General features: G+C 43.4%; 2 protein-coding genes across 3 annotated transcripts in view; both read left to right on the forward strand.

Moving 5' to 3' along the window:
- Positions 1 to 245: 245 nt before the first annotated feature.
- On the forward strand, positions 246 to 16,785 carry LOC141566987 (uncharacterized). Its single transcript, XM_088789803.1, has 6 exons — positions 246 to 334; positions 947 to 1,382; positions 1,711 to 1,840; positions 2,096 to 2,814; positions 9,330 to 9,444; positions 16,518 to 16,785. The coding sequence occupies exons 1-6, from the start codon at positions 246 to 248 to the stop codon at positions 16,595 to 16,597; spliced, it is 1,569 nt and encodes a 522-aa protein (XP_088645929.1). The 3' UTR covers positions 16,598 to 16,785.
- ATXN1 (ataxin 1) overlaps positions 1,397 to 17,055 on the forward strand; it is a 376,299-nt gene continuing 360,640 nt past the window's right edge. For both annotated transcript variants that reach the window (XM_088791372.1, XM_088791373.1), the window contains exon 1: positions 1,397 to 1,641. The gene's annotated coding sequence lies outside the window, so the exon portion shown is untranslated. The remainder of the gene's footprint in view (positions 1,642 to 17,055) is intronic.

A 17,055-nucleotide genomic window follows, 5' to 3' on the forward strand; every position in this document is an offset into this window, starting at 1 on the left:
TTCTGTATCCTGCTTCGGCTGGTGACTAACCGTTAGGTCATAAGTAAACTTAGCCAAAAGGTTTCTCAAATACAGCTTACAGTCAATAGTGGTGGCTTCCAGAGGGAATCTTACGTAGAGGGATCATGTTTCTAGACACTTGGTTCTAAGCACCTGAAGGAGGTCAAACGCTCCCCGGACACCTACTGGTCTTCCAGAATTACCTGCAGCAAGGGGAACGCCGCAGTGAGCTCCCTTTCGCAGGGATGTGCCTTCTCTTCCTCCAAGTGCCACACCTGTTGGCAAGGTGCACCCTTCGAAAGAAGATTCCTTCCCGTCGAGCTAACACCCGGCGGTGATACGTGCGATGTGTGTGTGGCGCACGCGGGGGTCCGGGGGCGAGGGGAAGGAGCGGTGTGGTGGGGTAAGTGCTTTTTAAGTAAGCACTAAAAAATTGAGTCCAGAGTAAATTCTTCAGCCTGGAATCACGAGAACTGCCATTTGATGCTCGGTTTGCTTTCTCTATCTCTTACACTGTTACCTCATTTCCGATTAAATTAATGATCCCGAATTAGCTGCGAGAGGAGTGCGCAGGTCGTCTACCAAGGCTAGAGCTGGGTAGAGGGCAGGGAGGTCACCGGCTGTCCCAGGCAGTAAAGGTTAGGGTGCACGTGCAGTCGGGGGGGGGGGTCCCTTAAAACTTTCCAGAGTTGCACGCAAAGGCACTCCCCGTGCCCCGGTGGTCTGGGTTCCGGAACGCCGAAGCTAAACCGGTTTGAGGATTAACGTGAATGACGATCGTAGTCAGCCCTCTTGGACGCTTTTCGGCGCGCCCGGAACCAAGGGCACGTAGCAATCAGAACTGGCTCGCCTCCCCTCCCCCTGGGGTATTTCATTGGCTCTGAGCCGGAGAATCCTGCAGGGTGCCCGAGTTGCACTACGCTGTCGTTCTGCCCCCTCCAACTAGGTGCAGCACCCAGGGAAGGGAGCGAGGACCCACCAGTCACCGCTACAATTACCTCATCGCCTCACTTCCCCGCCCCTTTCCCAAACCTGGAAGAACCGTCCCCTCTGACCCATGTCTCCCCTCCCGCTCCCTGTCCCCCTCTCCCCACCCCCGATCCCGAGACAGTCTTGGGGGGAAACGCGCCAGTCTCTCCGAGGGCCGCCGAGCCCGGGCCGCTCGCACCGAAGGATTAAGGGCGCGGGCCGGCCGCCCGCCGTGCGCTCGCCGGGCTCCTAGAGGCTCGCCCCGCCGCCCGCCGGAGGGTGTCCCCCCTCCTATCACCCCCCCCCCCCGTCAGATCCTTGAGCTGCGGCGGCGGCAGCCAACTGCTCCATATTTGGCTTCTATTACACATTTACATACTGGAGCGAGCGAGCGAGCGAGCGAGCGCGAGAGAGCGCGAGGGAGGGAGGAAGGGCGGAGGGAGGAGGGAGGGAGGGGAGGAGAGCGGGGGGAGGAGGAGGAGGAGAGAGCAGAGTATACCGCAGACATCATTTCTACTACAGTGGCGGAGCCGTACAGGACCTGTTTCACTGCAGGGGGATTCAAAACAAGCCCCGTGGAGCAGCAGCCAGAGCTACAGCAGCCGCAAGACACTGTTTCTCTCCCTCTGCCCCCCCTTCCCCACGCCACCCCAGATCCATTTACACTTTACAGTAAGTGGCGATTTTTTTTCTCCTCTGATTGTTTCTCCCCCTCCCCCATCCCCTTCTCCCCTGATTTAGATTAAGATGCCCCCCCGTTCTCCTGAGAGGGGCCAAAGCAACAACCAGCAAACAAACCCCAAACCCCATTCGGCGGCACCGAAAACAGCTGGAAGAGGAGCGAAGGAAACCGACGCGGCGTGTTGTGGTGGTGTGTGTGTGTGTGTGTGTGTGTACACACAACCTTCCTCGGCTCCAGCCTCCCGAGCCGACACCCTGCTCAGGGTGCACGGACCGCCAGCAGGGGGGCTGTTGGGGGCCGGGTGGGCGCCCGCCGGGTGAGGGGGCGCGCCCGGGCTGGGGGCGCGGGCCGGGAGAGTGGCGGTGGCGGCGCCTCGCTCGGGCGGCTCCTAGTCCCGCTCGCGAGTGTGGAGAGCTGTGTCCTTATCCCTGGAGGTGGCATAAGGGAAGCGACAGCGGCCAGGGGTCGCGCTGCCCACTCCTGCCGCTGCCCCCTCTTCACCCGTCTACCCAAAGAGGGCGGCGAGAGCAAGCGGGTCTGGACGAGAGGCTGAGCTGTCCCGCCGGTGGCCGCCTGGCCTCGGAGTCCCACGGCCGAGGTCTACCCACGGAGGCCGGCCTTTCCCGGCGTGCGGCTGCGGAGCCAGGACTCTGCGCGCGGCCCGGCGCAGGCTGTGGGAGCGCTGGGGGCGCGGAGGGGTGGGCGCTGGGTCGCGGGCGTGCGGGTGCCGGGAGCGCGGCCGGAGTGGTGGCGGCGGCCCTGGCTCCGCTACCACCGCCGCCCTGTTGGTACGGCCGCTTCCTGATCCTGTGGCCGCCGCCGCCGCCGGGAGCCGGGAGCCCGCGAGCGCCCCAGCCCGGTCCGGCACTCCCGCCCGCACCCGCGGCGGGAGGAGAGGAGCGGCAGCAGGCGCTGCCCTGCGGGCGCCAGGAGTGAACCGCCGCGCGACTGCTGGGAGGGTGAATGAAGCCAGGAGCAGGGGAAGGAGGAGGCGCTGCGGATATTGGGATGCGCCCCGGAGCTCCGCTGCTCGTTCACTCCTGGCCTGGCCGGAGACGCTGCCACTCCCGCGGCCGCCGCCGCCGCCTCCTACGTGGTCCCAGCGCAGCGCGCAGGCCGGCCCCGCAGGGGGCAGGGAAGGGGCCGGACGGGCGGAGCGAGAGGTGAGGCGGTGGCGGAGCGCGGCGGGAGTGTGAGTGAGTGAGCGTGCGTATGTGTGCGCGCGCGGGGCGGGGGCGGGGGGGTCGTCCACAGGGGCCGTCGCGATGGGGAGAGGGCCCTCTGAGGCCACTTGGCTGACTGCAGCGCCTGACCCCTCCTCGGCCCCCCGCCCGCAGGCCGCCTTCCCAAACTCCGTGGCTTGTGCTTTCATTTTATTTCAGACCACGTAGGGGGCTGACTGGAAGCAATGAAACAATCCAGGTTTTCTAGGGAGATTAGCAAGAACCTTGGTGGGGGTAGGGGGGTGGAAGTAGGGTGGTGGTGGAGATCCTGCCAGAAAACAAAAAATCCCTTCCTAAGGACTGTGAGGTTCGGTTTAGTCCCGTGGAGTCTCTGTTTTGTTTTGCTTTCTTAGTATATAATCCTGCAGATAAGAGGGTAATATAAATACTTCGGAAGATTGGGAATTGCTGAAGAGTGAGTAGTAAGGGCGGAAAAAAAAAAGCCAGTCGGAAGCTGGTTATATAATGCGCGATGTGGCTAACGAGAACGGCAAGCTATTTTTATTTTGTTAACCGTATGCTGTGCAGTAGGGACTCCTCCAAACTGGTTCTGTACCCGAGGAGATTCTTAGCTTCCCTGTGAGAGCCACAGGATACAATTAGCCAAATTAGAAGACCCCATTTACACCCGCAGAATCAAATGCCTTAGAGTGGCATACTCCCTGCACATTCTGTCGTGCATGCACGGGAATGCGTGTATGCAAATAAGTTCTCCTTTGGCAATCTAGTAGTCAGAGCTCGATGACATTTGTGTTTTATAATGCAGGCTGTTCTTAATATTTAAACATCATCCTTACATATCGCACACAGCAGTTACTTGATGGTTATTTTTAGGCTCAGCTAGTTACTTTTCAACATTATTAGCTAAGCCAGTTCTGTTTGGGTTTCTGAGGAGCCCTGGAGTTCCTAGAAGCCCCTGTTAAGCCCACCTTGTGGTTTATTTGGTGGGTGAAGGTAGTTTGATAGTTGAGCTTTTGTTTGAAATGAAGCTTATGCCCAGGGAAACCAGCAGAGAGGAGGACAAGAAAATCCTGCATATGAACTCTTGGAGAGGGATTGCACCATAACTGCTAATGCTGTGGCATTTAATCTCCTCTGGCTGCCCTCTAACTGTACATGCATCAGTCAGTATTTTAGCAGCTCCACAGACAAATGGGCTGCTACTTAAAGCGGAGGTTGAAGTCTCCCCTGAACCTCCTGCCTCCCTGTCTTTCTCCTCTTCTAGGTACGGTCAGCGGTGTAGGTTTTCAGTGCACTTACTCCAGCCCCGATCACTCATGTAATTAGATCAGGCTGCCATGGCAACAGACAGTGTTCCTTGTCCATTCAGGTGGGTTTGTTTTGTGCTTGGACTACTCCAAGTGTTTTATGCACAGTATTTGTGCTGCCCAAGCCAGACGAGAGACTTCACTATTTCAATTGCGTCTTCTTTCAGTCATTTGGACGGGAGACACTGAATGAGGCTTCTCGCTACTCTTATAAAGGAGACCAACAAGCTGTTCTTACTGGGTGCAGTATGTAAATGTCTCTCCCCAGACAGTGAAAGGAGCCTGACAATCCTGCTGGTGTTTATTGTGAACAGATCAACAAGTATTTGGTACTTGTTAGAAACCTTTCAGAGCTGACTAAAGCAACATTTCTTTTGCCTTCTGGTGCCATTGGCCTTGCAGGCACTTAACCCTTTCAAGTGTGAAAGTGCTCATCCTTTAGAAACTAAGTTGCCAGTAGTCATGACTGGTTTTCGAAAGGGTTTATTCTGCAGAAGGAATTTTTTTGGGAAGGATATCACCATTGTCATGTTTTAAAACTTTACAGCCATCATAATAGAAAAATCTAGGCCTGACTGACAGTAGGCAGATATTCTGAGTGTATTCATTCTTCATTTGGATCTTTTGGCCATGATCTTTACATCTGTGGTAGTAAGTTCAAAGGTTTTTGTCTCAGGAAAGATGACATAGGCCTGTAGCTGTTAAGGCTGATAATGTGTGGTGCTTTTGCATAATAAACAACTTGTACTCTATTTTGGGATATAATTTAATGAGCATTTAATAATTTAGAGAGTAGCAGTCTACTCTTTGCATTAGGGCACCACTTTATTAAGCCTGTTAAGCAAAGAAAAATAATACTGTTACAATAAATAAGTAAATAAATAAAAGAAAGAAAAGGAATGAAAAGTAGCTTGGTTGTGGAAGCTCTCTTGCTCAGGCAATCCAAATAGAGGGAAGTATTTTAGTAACCCTGATATTTGAAAGTAAAAATAATTGAGAATAAGCATGTCTTGATTTAGTTGTGAACCTGCCAGTTTTGGTTTACAGTTTTATAGCCCCATAGCTAAATTGGTAAATCCTTTTTTCCCCCTAAGGCTAGGATTGAGAGAGCTACTTATTCTTGGGTGGGGGTGCAGTTATGATTTCTGCTAGTGAGTTTATTATACGGTTGGTAACTTGATTGTGGCCTGCTCAGATCAAGCTTGCAGTGGTTAAAATGAGCTATTATTCCTAGGAGGTAAATAGATGGGAAGCAGTGATATAAAATAAAGCACAGAAGTGTAAGTTTTACAGAACACCTTGGAGGTCCTGGATGATATTTTGCAACATACAGGAAATTGTTTTATTTGCAATGAAATGTGAACATGTATTTTTAAATGCACAAATTCATGCTAAAATAAATATGAAAAATGTACTTGATTGGGAACTGTGAAAGTTAATGTTTTCCTCTCTGGATTTCGTTTTAAGAGGGTTTGGTAAACAGAAGTGAAACTGTATCGATTTTAGGGCCTCTTTTAGAGAAAGGTTTTAGAAAAACTCTTTAGCCATCAGATTATACATCAAATACCTGTAGGGCCCTACCTTAATCAGTTGTCTGGGAGTCCTGGGAAAGGTCAGCCTTAAGAGATTATTAAAATATTAGTGAACACATTTCTATGAGTCCTGTTTTTGTTGTCATTACAGAGTTCAGAGACTCACATTCCTTTTGTATAATATGTCTTTTTTTTTTTTTTTCCATTCTGAAATGTCAAGTGGATTTTACTTTGGCACTTAACTTCAATGACAATTTTTGATGACTAACACATTGTGACACCATTTCATTTTGTTTCCTATTAGAAGTTAGTCAGTAAACATTTTACTAGAACCCTGAAACTTAGTAAACGTAGGCGTGAATGTTAATTCTTTAAACTATAGCTGTTTGAAAGTAACACATAGTGTTTAGACTCTGAAGAGCTTAAGTACTTGCTTTGTAAAGGGATAGTGCAGCAAGACAATATCATTTTTAGGGGAAGAGATAGTTTGAATTCTATTCTTTTATGTTTTCAGAGTAACTCAATACTTTGAATGATTGGTTTCTGTGAGAGATTTAGATATGAAGCAGTTTAACTGCTTCAAAGAACAGATTTAGTTCTGGTCATGCTTCCAAAGTTATCAGAAGCAGGCCCTCCTTATTTTGTTAAAAGCATCAAAAATAATAAATCATAGAAATCCCAATAGAGAGAATAATTTCTGTTCTAGGGCTTTACATATAGGGCTGCCCTGTTTTTAAGAATGAAGTTTGTAGTCATAAATTATGCTGTTTGAATTTTAGTTTCATTTAATTCAATTTAATAAAATACTCATTCAAAAATTCTTTAAGAGATACATAATATAATAATGAGTACACTGAGTGCTAGTTTAGAGACTTTTATATGTTGGCTGAAAGAGTTGTAATTGTATCAAGATTTTTTTAAAATATATATAAATGCTTAAAATTGCAAGAGTAGTAAAAAGATTTAGGTAACTATTTGTGGAAACAGTTTTTAAAAATCTTTTTCTTATTTCATAATTTATGTATTTTTGCCTGTCAGTGTAGTAATATATTTTATAGTCTTTATAAATCTTGACTTTTCAGGGTAGTGTATGATAAATATTTTTACTACATAGTATCATAACAAATGTACTAAAATATGTTTAGAACTATTGCAGACGAAAAAACAACAAGCATTGTATTTTCTCTGACATGTTTGATGTTAGCAGGAATGTTTCATTGATTTTTCTATAACTTTTAATGCATCCCATTTGTGGAGTAATGAAAATGCATTGGTAATTGCCATAACGTAAGCAAAAATTCTATACTACCTGAAAATTACTTTTCAGAAAATTCATTGTAACGTAATCAGAATTTGAAACTTAAGGGGGCAGAAGTTTTCCTGATTGTGGTGTTTTGATTCAGGCTAAGAGGAACTCTTTTTTTTCCACTTAGGTACTCTTGAACATGACGTTTCCAGGGAGTCATTTAGCAGGAGTCTTTAATGATAATTGTCATAGCTGCTAACCTATAAGCATCCTCTTGCTTGACTACCTATCAATGTTATTTAGGCCATCTTTGTTAGTAATCTTCCTCTATTAATCGTGTTGTGTTATGCTGCTCTGTTGTGCTTTCTAAATATTAAATATTCCATGTGTAGTGTATATATTGTACAAAACAGTCTATAGGTTATTTTTTATATAGTGTTTGCATTTTTTTTTTTTACAACAAATCTACTCTGCCTTGCTTTTATTCTTGTTTCTTCCCTCTGATGGAATCCAGCACGTTATGTTAACTCTCTTAATTACTCTGGTGTAGCAACACAAATACTTTTGAAATAAGTAGGCATACCAATGGGAGAGTAAATTAATATTTTACAGCATTTGCATCATGCTTGACTGTTCTCTGCACTTCAGAATAGGAGGAGACTGTAATTTGGACTCTATAAAAACCTTATCTGCTAGGTGATATGTAAATAGGATTGTGTGCACACACATCAATATCCAGGCAAACACCCTCTCAACTGTTAGCTCATAAAAGGAAGCGCTGTCTACAAATCCACGGTACCTGCACCTTGTTCGAAAATGATTGTCCAGTATTCTGATGCTCCATTTGATGTTACTAGATAAAATCAAGACTCCTCCCTTTAAAACAAGTACTGTGTGAGAGTAAATAGAATTTTGTGAGCTTCTATTTAACTTGGCCACTATTTGAATTTGTAACTCAACAAGCTTTTTAGCAGAAGGATAGTGTCTTCAAAGACGTAGTCTAGAACAGCTTACCTTCTTTCTCTGTACTCACAGATTCCACATGGGAGAATCACGGACTAGAAAACTAACTTCTTTTATCAGTCCTAGGCATGCAATAGATGCTTAAATAAATACTTGGTGAACGGATTAGTTAGAAGTAAGAATACTTTGGCTACTATTCATTACTTTGAAAAGTGTTGGAAAGCAATTGAAATTATTTTCTTTTCCAGCTGGGATATGCTCTTAAAAATAGTGAGTGTGTATGGATGAAAATAATCATGACTGCTGAGATGTGTTGCCATGTACCCAAGGATAATTGGCTCACTTACCTGTTTACAGATTATTCACATTGGAGATCATATTCATAGCTCCAGAATAGTTTCTTTCTGACACCCAAAATAATCCTGGGCCTTCTCCTTCCTCCTGTTACCTGATGTGGGCTTAGGAAGCTCAAGCTAAATTTAAAATCAGCCTAAACAAATATGCAGATCAGCACCAGTAATCAAAGACTGAAAATCAGTCCAGCGATTACTAGTTTGGGAATATTTTATAATAACTGTGCTACTGATCCTATTTAATGTGGACAATTGGGAATGAACAGTATTTAAAAATATTATTTTCATAGGTAGGGCTGAAAACTGTTAGTAGAGCAAGTCCTCAACTTCTTCCGTTTCTATGCATAGGTCTTTACTTCACAAAACTACAAGCACCAAGCTCCCTGATGGAAAGGTATATGGAAGATTCATTCATTCTCTCTTTCGTTCATCCATTCACACGTTCATTCATCATACAGTGGATAATTTTCACTTAACCATGTGCAAGGCATTGTGGCAAAATGAAAACGAAGTAGACATGCATTCAATAATTAAATAACTTAAAGTTTAGTGGGAAGTCTAGTGACTATATGCATACTTTAATTTCTTTTTCTGCATTTGATGTTTTTTTTCTATCCCATTAGACTGGTATGCTAATAACTGTGCTCTTTCATGACTGTCCCTTTAAGTTGCATGTTGATAGTAATATATGCCATATTGAAATTAGACTTTGGCTCAATTACTATTCAATCCATGCCCATTTTCACCTGGTACTCCTGTGATGACCAGCATGTGTTGATCAGGTGATTGGTTAGAATCATTAGAGAAGAGAATGACAGTAGCTGGCTCAAATGGGGATGAGCAAGCTCTCAATTTGATTGAAGGGATGACCTTTTTGTATGTTGGCTTCCCTCTGAGCCCTGTTGAGTAAAACCAGACCTGCCTTTTGAGCGTGCTGGTATCCGTGTAATCCTCATGAAACAAAATGCAACATTTGATGTTTCTTAAAGTTACGATTTCAGTGCATAGTCATTTTAAGTGGAATTATTTTTTAAAGTAATTTGTTCTGTTTTTCATTTTGATGTCCTCTCCTGCACTCCCTGGACCATTGCAGTACCATCGTGCAGCAAGTCACCAGGGTGGTCCATTCAAACTGCAGATTTGTTTGTCATCCTTGTACAGCAGTCTCCTCCTCCACGGCCACTACAGGGAAGGGCATCACCTATCAGGTGAGAGTTTTGCGATGCTCTGTAGTTCCCACCTGAGGATAAAATCTGACCTGGAAAAATCGCCTACTGGCCATACTTTAGCACTTTACGGACTGTTTAATATACTTGTTCTTGCAAACTGGATTGTGTGGGAAATTGAGAAATTGACAAGAGAGTTTTTATAAAACTTGAATTAAAGTATCTCTCTGGTTTCACTCATTTGGTTAATGAAGAAGTCAGCATTTGACTTTGTGATGATTGATTGTTGCATATTGTGCTTGAGCCTTATCATTTTAATTGTCACCTTTACTTAATGTGATAAGAATGTTTTGCTGCCAGTTATCTTCAGTCACAGTTTTCATGTTGTAGGTTTTCGTTGTAGAATAACACGTGTGTAGGGAGACAGAGGCCTGTTTGTTCAGTGGCAACTAGTATTTGTTGAATCTTGAAATTTTCTGTGTCTGTTTGGATTTTACAACTTCCTGATTTCCTCACGTACAGTAAATTTTTCTGGCCTGGAGAGTCATGCAGACACAGGGTGTATGCAGGGTAGATGACTCATGGTCTCTTTTGAAGAGAGGGCAAGAGGATACTGCCTAAATGCAGTCAGGAGAGATATAAGTTAGGCAGAAGTTGGGGCAATGAGGGCTTGGGAACACCAGTGTACGCAACCAAAGATGATTGTGAAATAGATCTCCTCTTTCTATTTGTCTTGGGAGCAGTCCTACTGGAAGCTGTGGAAATAGACTAGTTCAGAGGTTCCCAAGCCTGGCTGGGCAACAGAATCACCTGGAGAACTTTAAAAAATAGAATTTGGGACTCCACCCTAGACCTACTGAATCGAAATGAACCCTAACGGTCTCTGGGAATCATACTGAGGCTCTATAGGTTTGGAAACTGCTGGATTGGGTGGTCTCTGGACAGCTCTTCCTGAGTCATGTTCTATGTTCTATTTCCTTACCTGATGAGACACAAAGTCTACTTTTTACCAAGCCTCACATACAGAAATCTGGATTTCCAACTAATTTGTTAAGAGGTAGATACTTGCTTTACCAAAATGTTCATTTGAAAACAATTCCCCAGATTTCTTTAAAGAACTCCCTCTCTACACCTAAGGTCCAGTTTTGAAGTTACGTATAAATTCTGTGGCATCCGAGAGAAGAGCATGGGGCTCTGGGACCCGCCTGTCTGGATTTACATCTAGAGCTGTCACTGGGGCCTTGGGCCATCCTATATCCTTTCAATGCTTCAGTTTCTTCCTGTAGAATACGGAGATAATATCAGAACTTTTTCCCAGGGCTTCTGTGAGGATGAATGAAACAGTATATGTGTGCTGGGTGGGACAGTGCCTGGTGTATGGTTTGTGATCCAGGAACATAAGCTCTCATTGTGATCAAGCAACTTATCTCCTGACAGGGTGATTTTAATGTTCTTGTTTTGTGATGGTTGCTCCTGGACCATACATGATTGGAAACAAGTCAATATACCTGTACCTTGGTCTTTGGACCAACACTGTAGACATTTGCAGCTCTGCAAAGCAAATGAACCTTCATTTCTTTTTCTGAATTTTATGTTCGTCCAACTCTCTTACTGTGATAGGATGCATATGTATTGTTTTTATATTGTTGTAAGATGAACTGATGAGTTGCATGCATAAAGGAAGTTATTTGTGATCTGAGTAAAAACAAATAGAAAGCTGAGTGACTGAAGTACACTCTGCCCCAGAAAGAATAGAGAAGTCCTACTGGGGGGTAGGGATGGGACAGAGGAGGGAGGAAATTATCACAAACATTATATCCTTGTGAAATATGGAACTGGGTATTTCACATTTTATTGGCTGTGGGTTAGAGAAATGTTCTTTGAAAGGAAATAGAATAACCCTGGAATTACACTGTGTTTCCCTGAAAATAAGACCTAGCTGGACAATAAGCTCTAATGCATCTTTTGGAGCAAAAATTAATAGAAGACCCGGTGTTATATAATATGATATAATATAAGACCGGGTATTATATTATATTATATTATATTATATTATATTATATTATATTATATTATATTATATTATACCTGGTCTTATATTATAGTAAAATAAGACCAGGTCTTATATTAATTTTTGCTCCAAAAGATGTATTAGAGCTGATTGTCCAGCTAGGTCTTATTTTCGGGGAAACACGGCATGTGAAGGTAAGCCTGTTAAGATTTACAAGTATCAGCTGAATGGAAAGTGGTGCAATGCCTTACTGCTACTTTATCTCTTAGGGGTGTTACCCATTTTAACAGTTACATGCTAGGCAGAAAACCCTCACATTTAAGTTTTTGCAGAAGCAGCTTAATTGCATATGTGGTTAATACATACACAAATATTTTTAAACCTGTGGTGTTTAAAAGGGAATTTTATTATGAAACTATAGACACCAAAAAGTCATATCTCTTGGTCAATATGTGCAAGCTTATTGAGACAAGACCAAGGCTTTTATAGTATATTAAGTGTCTTGTGAATACTTGTATTCCTGACACAGTAGTGAAGAGTCACCTTGAATTTTAAGCAGCTGACATTTTTTGTGATTGCATTTAAAAGAAGCTTATAAGCATTATTTAAACATTTTGCATAAATAATGGCCTCGTTACAGTCCTCACAATTAATAGCTAAACATAGGCAGGGAAATACCATGTTTCCCCGAAAATAAGACCTAACCAGAAAATAAGCCCTAGCATGATTTTTCAGGACGACATCCCCTGAACATAAGCCCTAACGTGTCTTTTGGAGAAAAACTTAATGTAAGACCTGGTCTTATTTTTGGGGAAACACGGTAGTATTATTCATGTTGTACTCTGTTCTAGTCATTAAGGGTTTGTGTGTGTGTGTTTTTTTTAAAGAAATTAAAACCTAGATTACAATATTTCTGGTTCTAGTTATTTTATAGCGATGATATAGCTATAGCAAAGTTATAGTGCTTTGTTCACAGGCACTCTTCTATGTAAAGAAACGATTCACTCATTTATTCCCTGTGTATTTTTAAACTGCTCCACGGTACTGTGGGAATGGAAGGAAGAGCTGCCAGAAAGAGGTTATCCTGTATTCTTCATGGTCAGGTAGGGGAAAGAAGGAATGCTCTGGAATAACTAAGACAAAGCAGAACGGGGTGGGTTGGACTTACTGGGGTACGTTCTAACACAGAAGGAATTCAGCAGAATGATGCTGAGGAGGATGATGAGGAAAGACTGAGGAGGAGGGATCATTTGAGTTCAACTCTGAAGGCTGGTTAGCATTTCAGTGGGAAGACATGGACAGAGCAGGATGAGGACCACTGACGTGACCTGGACGTACGTAACAAGCACCTTCGTGGTATGTAACCGGCGAGGCCATTTTGGCGGAAACACAGGTGCTGGTGGACATCTGAGTTGCTGGCGTCCAAAAGACAGTAGAGAGGGTGGCAGTAACATTGCTGAGAGGTCAGGTCTGGAGATAAATATGGAGGAGTCATTGGCATAAAGTGATCTTTGAAATTGGGCTTTGGGTTCTTGTGCCTGGTAAAAAGTTTGACAGGCAGGAGGGGATGACTGTATTTCAGGGGTGACATCAGCTGGGTAGAATCAGTAGAGAGAAGAGGCAGCAAGAGGAGCTGGAATGTGGCACAGTCTTTGTACGCTTCTTTAAGACCTTGGGTGGAGGGAGGGTGGGTGGAGAAGCTGGGATGATGCATGGGTGGGTAATGGGGTGTCTGCCCTAGAAGCTCAGGCACCTTGGAAACTCAGCTCAATGAAGGCTTGTTGAAACCTTTATTCCTTTAAGACCTTAAAAAAAAAAAAAAAGGAACTTGAGCTAATTTTAACTAAACCTAAAGTGTGTGTGTATGAAAATGCTGCTTTTGAAATTCAGCACATGCGGTATCTCTTTTCATTTAAACAAATGATCCCTCTATTTTCCTCTAAACAGTTTTATTAAGGAGATTTTCAGCGAAACCCTGTACATATTAACAACAATTCCAGCATTTCCTTTGATCTTTTCCACCGTTGATTTATTCCTCTCATGTGACATGCGTAAATCACATTGTGCCATCTACTTGACTCTGGAGCAATTGTTCATTTTTGTGGCAATTCATTTACTGTACTTTGATAAATCACATTAATATGGGTGTGTTTTATAGCTTTAGAGGCTTTTCCGGAGGCTTTATGTGAACTCTTTTCAATGTGACACCACAGACACACACACACACACACACACACACACACAGATACACATGGCACAGCTTTCTGAACAATTTCGCTTCCCACTTATACTTTATAGAAAATAAAGAAACACACAATTAGTGAGCATTGACTCATGGTTATATTCTGAACCATGTCTTAGGCTGGGGAGCTCCCCAGCCTAAGACATGGCTCAGAATATAGGGGAGGCCTGGAAATTATCTGGTTACGTTGCTATTAGTGGGCAATCTATTTTAATATGATTAGCGAAAATCTGAGGATTATTTAAGGTCTTTTTTTTTTTTTTTTGACCTGAATTGTTTAGATGGGCTATCTGTATTCCCCCAAATGGCTCAGAATGAGGCAGTGACTTACCTACCTCTCATAAAAGACAGGAAAGTTAGGATAGGAGTAAGAAGGATGGGGAAAACAACCCCAGGGGCAGATCATTCTGTCTGCAAACATTTAATAAGCATCTAATGTGTGACAGGCATCATGCTAGCGAGACCCTAAAGGAAATTTAGAGATGATCAGTAGTTCACACTTACTACGTGTTAGATCATTTAATCCTCGTTGTGGTCCTTTGAGGTAGGTTCTGTTATTATCTCCATTTCACAGATGAGGAAACTGAGGCACAGAGAGACTAAGTAACTTGCCCAAGGTTGACCAGCTCCTAAGTGGTCAAGTTACGCTTAGATGTCAGCCTGTACTTTTAGTGCTGCCATGCATTGTTTCTCAAGGCCTGGAGCCCTGTGCATAGAAGCTTACAGTTGAGTCCAGAAGGCAAGGTGTGTCCAGGACTAATTTGAAGAACCATTAACAGAGGTACAGGATACTCTCAGAGGTCAGCATCAGGGAAGGGTTCATGGGCAACGAGCCATCCTTTTTGTTGCTTGCCTATCTGTTCAGTGTCACATACAGGTATCTTTGTGGTGTTTTTGCCCTTTCTTTCACTCTTCCTCATACCTTCCCAAGATTCCTACGCATTTTCAATAATTATTAATTGAAGAAAATGATGACAGTGGCAATATGCTTATCTGTGTTTGGGCTCCAAATGTTGTTTGGCATCACGAGTCCCAGTGAGACGATGAACTTTTGACTCTTCCAAGAGCTTCACTGGGTCATTGCTCAGCTTGCAAGATTTGGCAGATAGGAACTATTTATCTCTCCATTTTGATAGGTGGTGGGGTGGTGCCGAATGCAAGCTCTAAGAACAAAACGTGCAGTGAAAAGAGGTCACGCTTTAGCCAGGGTGGCCATGGGGAAGCTCAGACCTGCTATACCCTCTAGTCCCTGCTCCTCCCAGTCTCTCATTTTCTCTCCTTCACTGGACCAATGGATGAATCTTCACTGACTCATGTCCGAAGGATAGAGAAGAAAGATCATGTTGCTCTCAGCCTGCTTAGGGAAGGCAGTTGTCTTTCTTACGTTGAATGAAAATTACCAAGGATTTAAAAAAAAAAATGTCTTCAGAGGCAACGTCTCCCGCTTTGTAGACACACAGAACAAAAGAAGACTTGGGATTTTCTCTCTATGCCCTTGCCTGGCAGCCCCAGCCTCCATCCCAGCTGTAATCATATGTGATGCATTTTTATTTACAGATTAGGAGGCTCTGACTGTGGCATATGACTAACCGGGAAGCTCCTCCCTACAACAGTTGTATGTCATCTGCTTCAGAGAACTAATTGCTTGGCAATTCCCCTTTGGTAATTCCCTCTTTATTTTCTGATGAGTTACTTAACAGTGATGGGCTTGTTGAGCAGAGCGTTGAGTTTAATGTGTGCTCCAGAAACTCCTGTCGGCCTGGGGGATATGGTTTTCGAATTTTGTTTAGCTTTACTGGAGGAACACTGAAACCATTATATGGCCTGTTAATATTTCACTCAATACTAGGTTAAACACTGAGCAGTGTGCCGTTTTCCAAAAGAAATCAAAACCAGGCTTCTTTTTTAAATGTGCCCCTGTGCATTTGAAAATTATTAAAAAGGAATTTAATATTTATAGAATATTTAATGCTCATTTAAAAATATGATTTAGAATGGGGTAGCTTTCCAGTACACTGCAGAGTGAGTGTGATATGCTGGAAAGCAGTTGGACTAGTAATTTGGAGACCAAGTTTGTTTCCTGCTCTGCTGCAGTGTGATTTGGGCCACTCACTCTACCGTGCTGGGCCTCAGTTTCCCCATCTACCAAAAAAAAAAAAGAGAGGTAGTTGAAAGAAGTGATCTTCCAGGTCCCTTCTATCTAACACTGTGTGCAGTTCCATGAATAGATTTTATTGTAATTCTTCCTGTTGGCTCCCCCAAGACCTTTGCTCTGTCAAACATCATTTGCTGTTGTTTGACTTTGTTAGATTTTGTATTTAATTGGAATTTACATTTTAGCTAACACTGTGCCATTATTTATAGAGTAAGTCATAAGTGGTGCCTAAAATCATTTATCACCCCATCTATATTAGCTTCATACCTTAATACTTCCTCTGCTCCTTTTTACTGTTCAAGCTACCATGGCCTGAGCAACATCTGGAGTGGATGCGTGATAACTGCAAAGAGTCTTTCAGCTAATTGTGGAATAATTTTTTGCAGAGGGTGCAGAAGCTCTGCCCGTCTTTGCAGTAGTATCATGGATGATATTCTGCTTTAACTTGCAAGTAGAAATCCTTTTGATGTCATTTGGTTTTACCTGCAAGTGCAGGTTTGAGTCTCAAGATATTTCCTTTTTTTCTTCTGCATCAACTTTTGCAATTAGGGTGTGCATTACCTTGTCTTATTGGTTAATTTATAAGCAGTCTGTATTGATATGTCTCTTGATTCATTGCACTTTGAATAATTTCTTTAGGAAGCTAGTGTAAATAGAAGCGGTATCATTTAAGTGTTTTGTTCTGTTTTCTTTTGTTTGTTTCATAGGCAGAAGAAGAAGAAGGGAAGAGGCAGTTTTTGAGGTGGTTAAAAGTGAGGCCTCTGAAGATGGGGAGATTGAGGTTTAAATTCTGGCCCCGGCTCCTGAGTTGTATGACCCAGGCCACATTTCTTAAATCTGGGATCCTCAGTTTTCTGATCTGTAAAATGGGGATGATGACATCTATCCTACCGGATTGTTGAAAGGATCAAATGAGCATTCGCTATATATATTGCATATGGTAGAATCTCACTATATAATAAAAAAAAAAAAGAAAGAAAGAAAAGAAATACACATGGGGGGGTGACAGTATTTCAGAGCTGGGGGGGGGAGAACAAAGGAAAGAGCTGTGTTTTGGGGAGTATTCTGGGTACAAGGAAGACCTCAGAGCCTGTCCTGGGCAGGGTTTGAATCCCAAATAGACCTTTGAAACTTGGGAAGGCCTAGACAGCCTCTACTGATGTGGCCATGACATTGGCCAGGTTGATCCGCTCCACAGAAGAGGTGCTCACTACTCCATGATGGATAGAAATGTTATATTTTAAA

This window comes from Rhinolophus sinicus, chromosome 14 (genome assembly GCF_057876585.1).
Source record: "Rhinolophus sinicus isolate RSI-liver-muscle chromosome 14, RSI-T2T, whole genome shotgun sequence".
In the NCBI taxonomy this organism is placed as follows: Eukaryota; Metazoa; Chordata; class Mammalia; order Chiroptera; family Rhinolophidae; genus Rhinolophus; species Rhinolophus sinicus.

Coding starts and splice junctions, on each gene's coding strand:
- LOC141566987 (XM_088789803.1), top strand. CDS start 246: ATGTGCCTTCTCTTCCTCCAAGTGCCACACCTGTTGGCAAGGTGCACC. Junction 335..946: donor CGTCGAGCTAACACCCGGCG/GTGATACGTGCG, acceptor CCCTCCAACTAG/GTGCAGCACCCAGGGAAGGG. Junction 2,815..9,329: donor CCGGACGGGCGGAGCGAGAG/GTGAGGCGGTGG, acceptor GGACCATTGCAG/TACCATCGTGCAGCAAGTCA.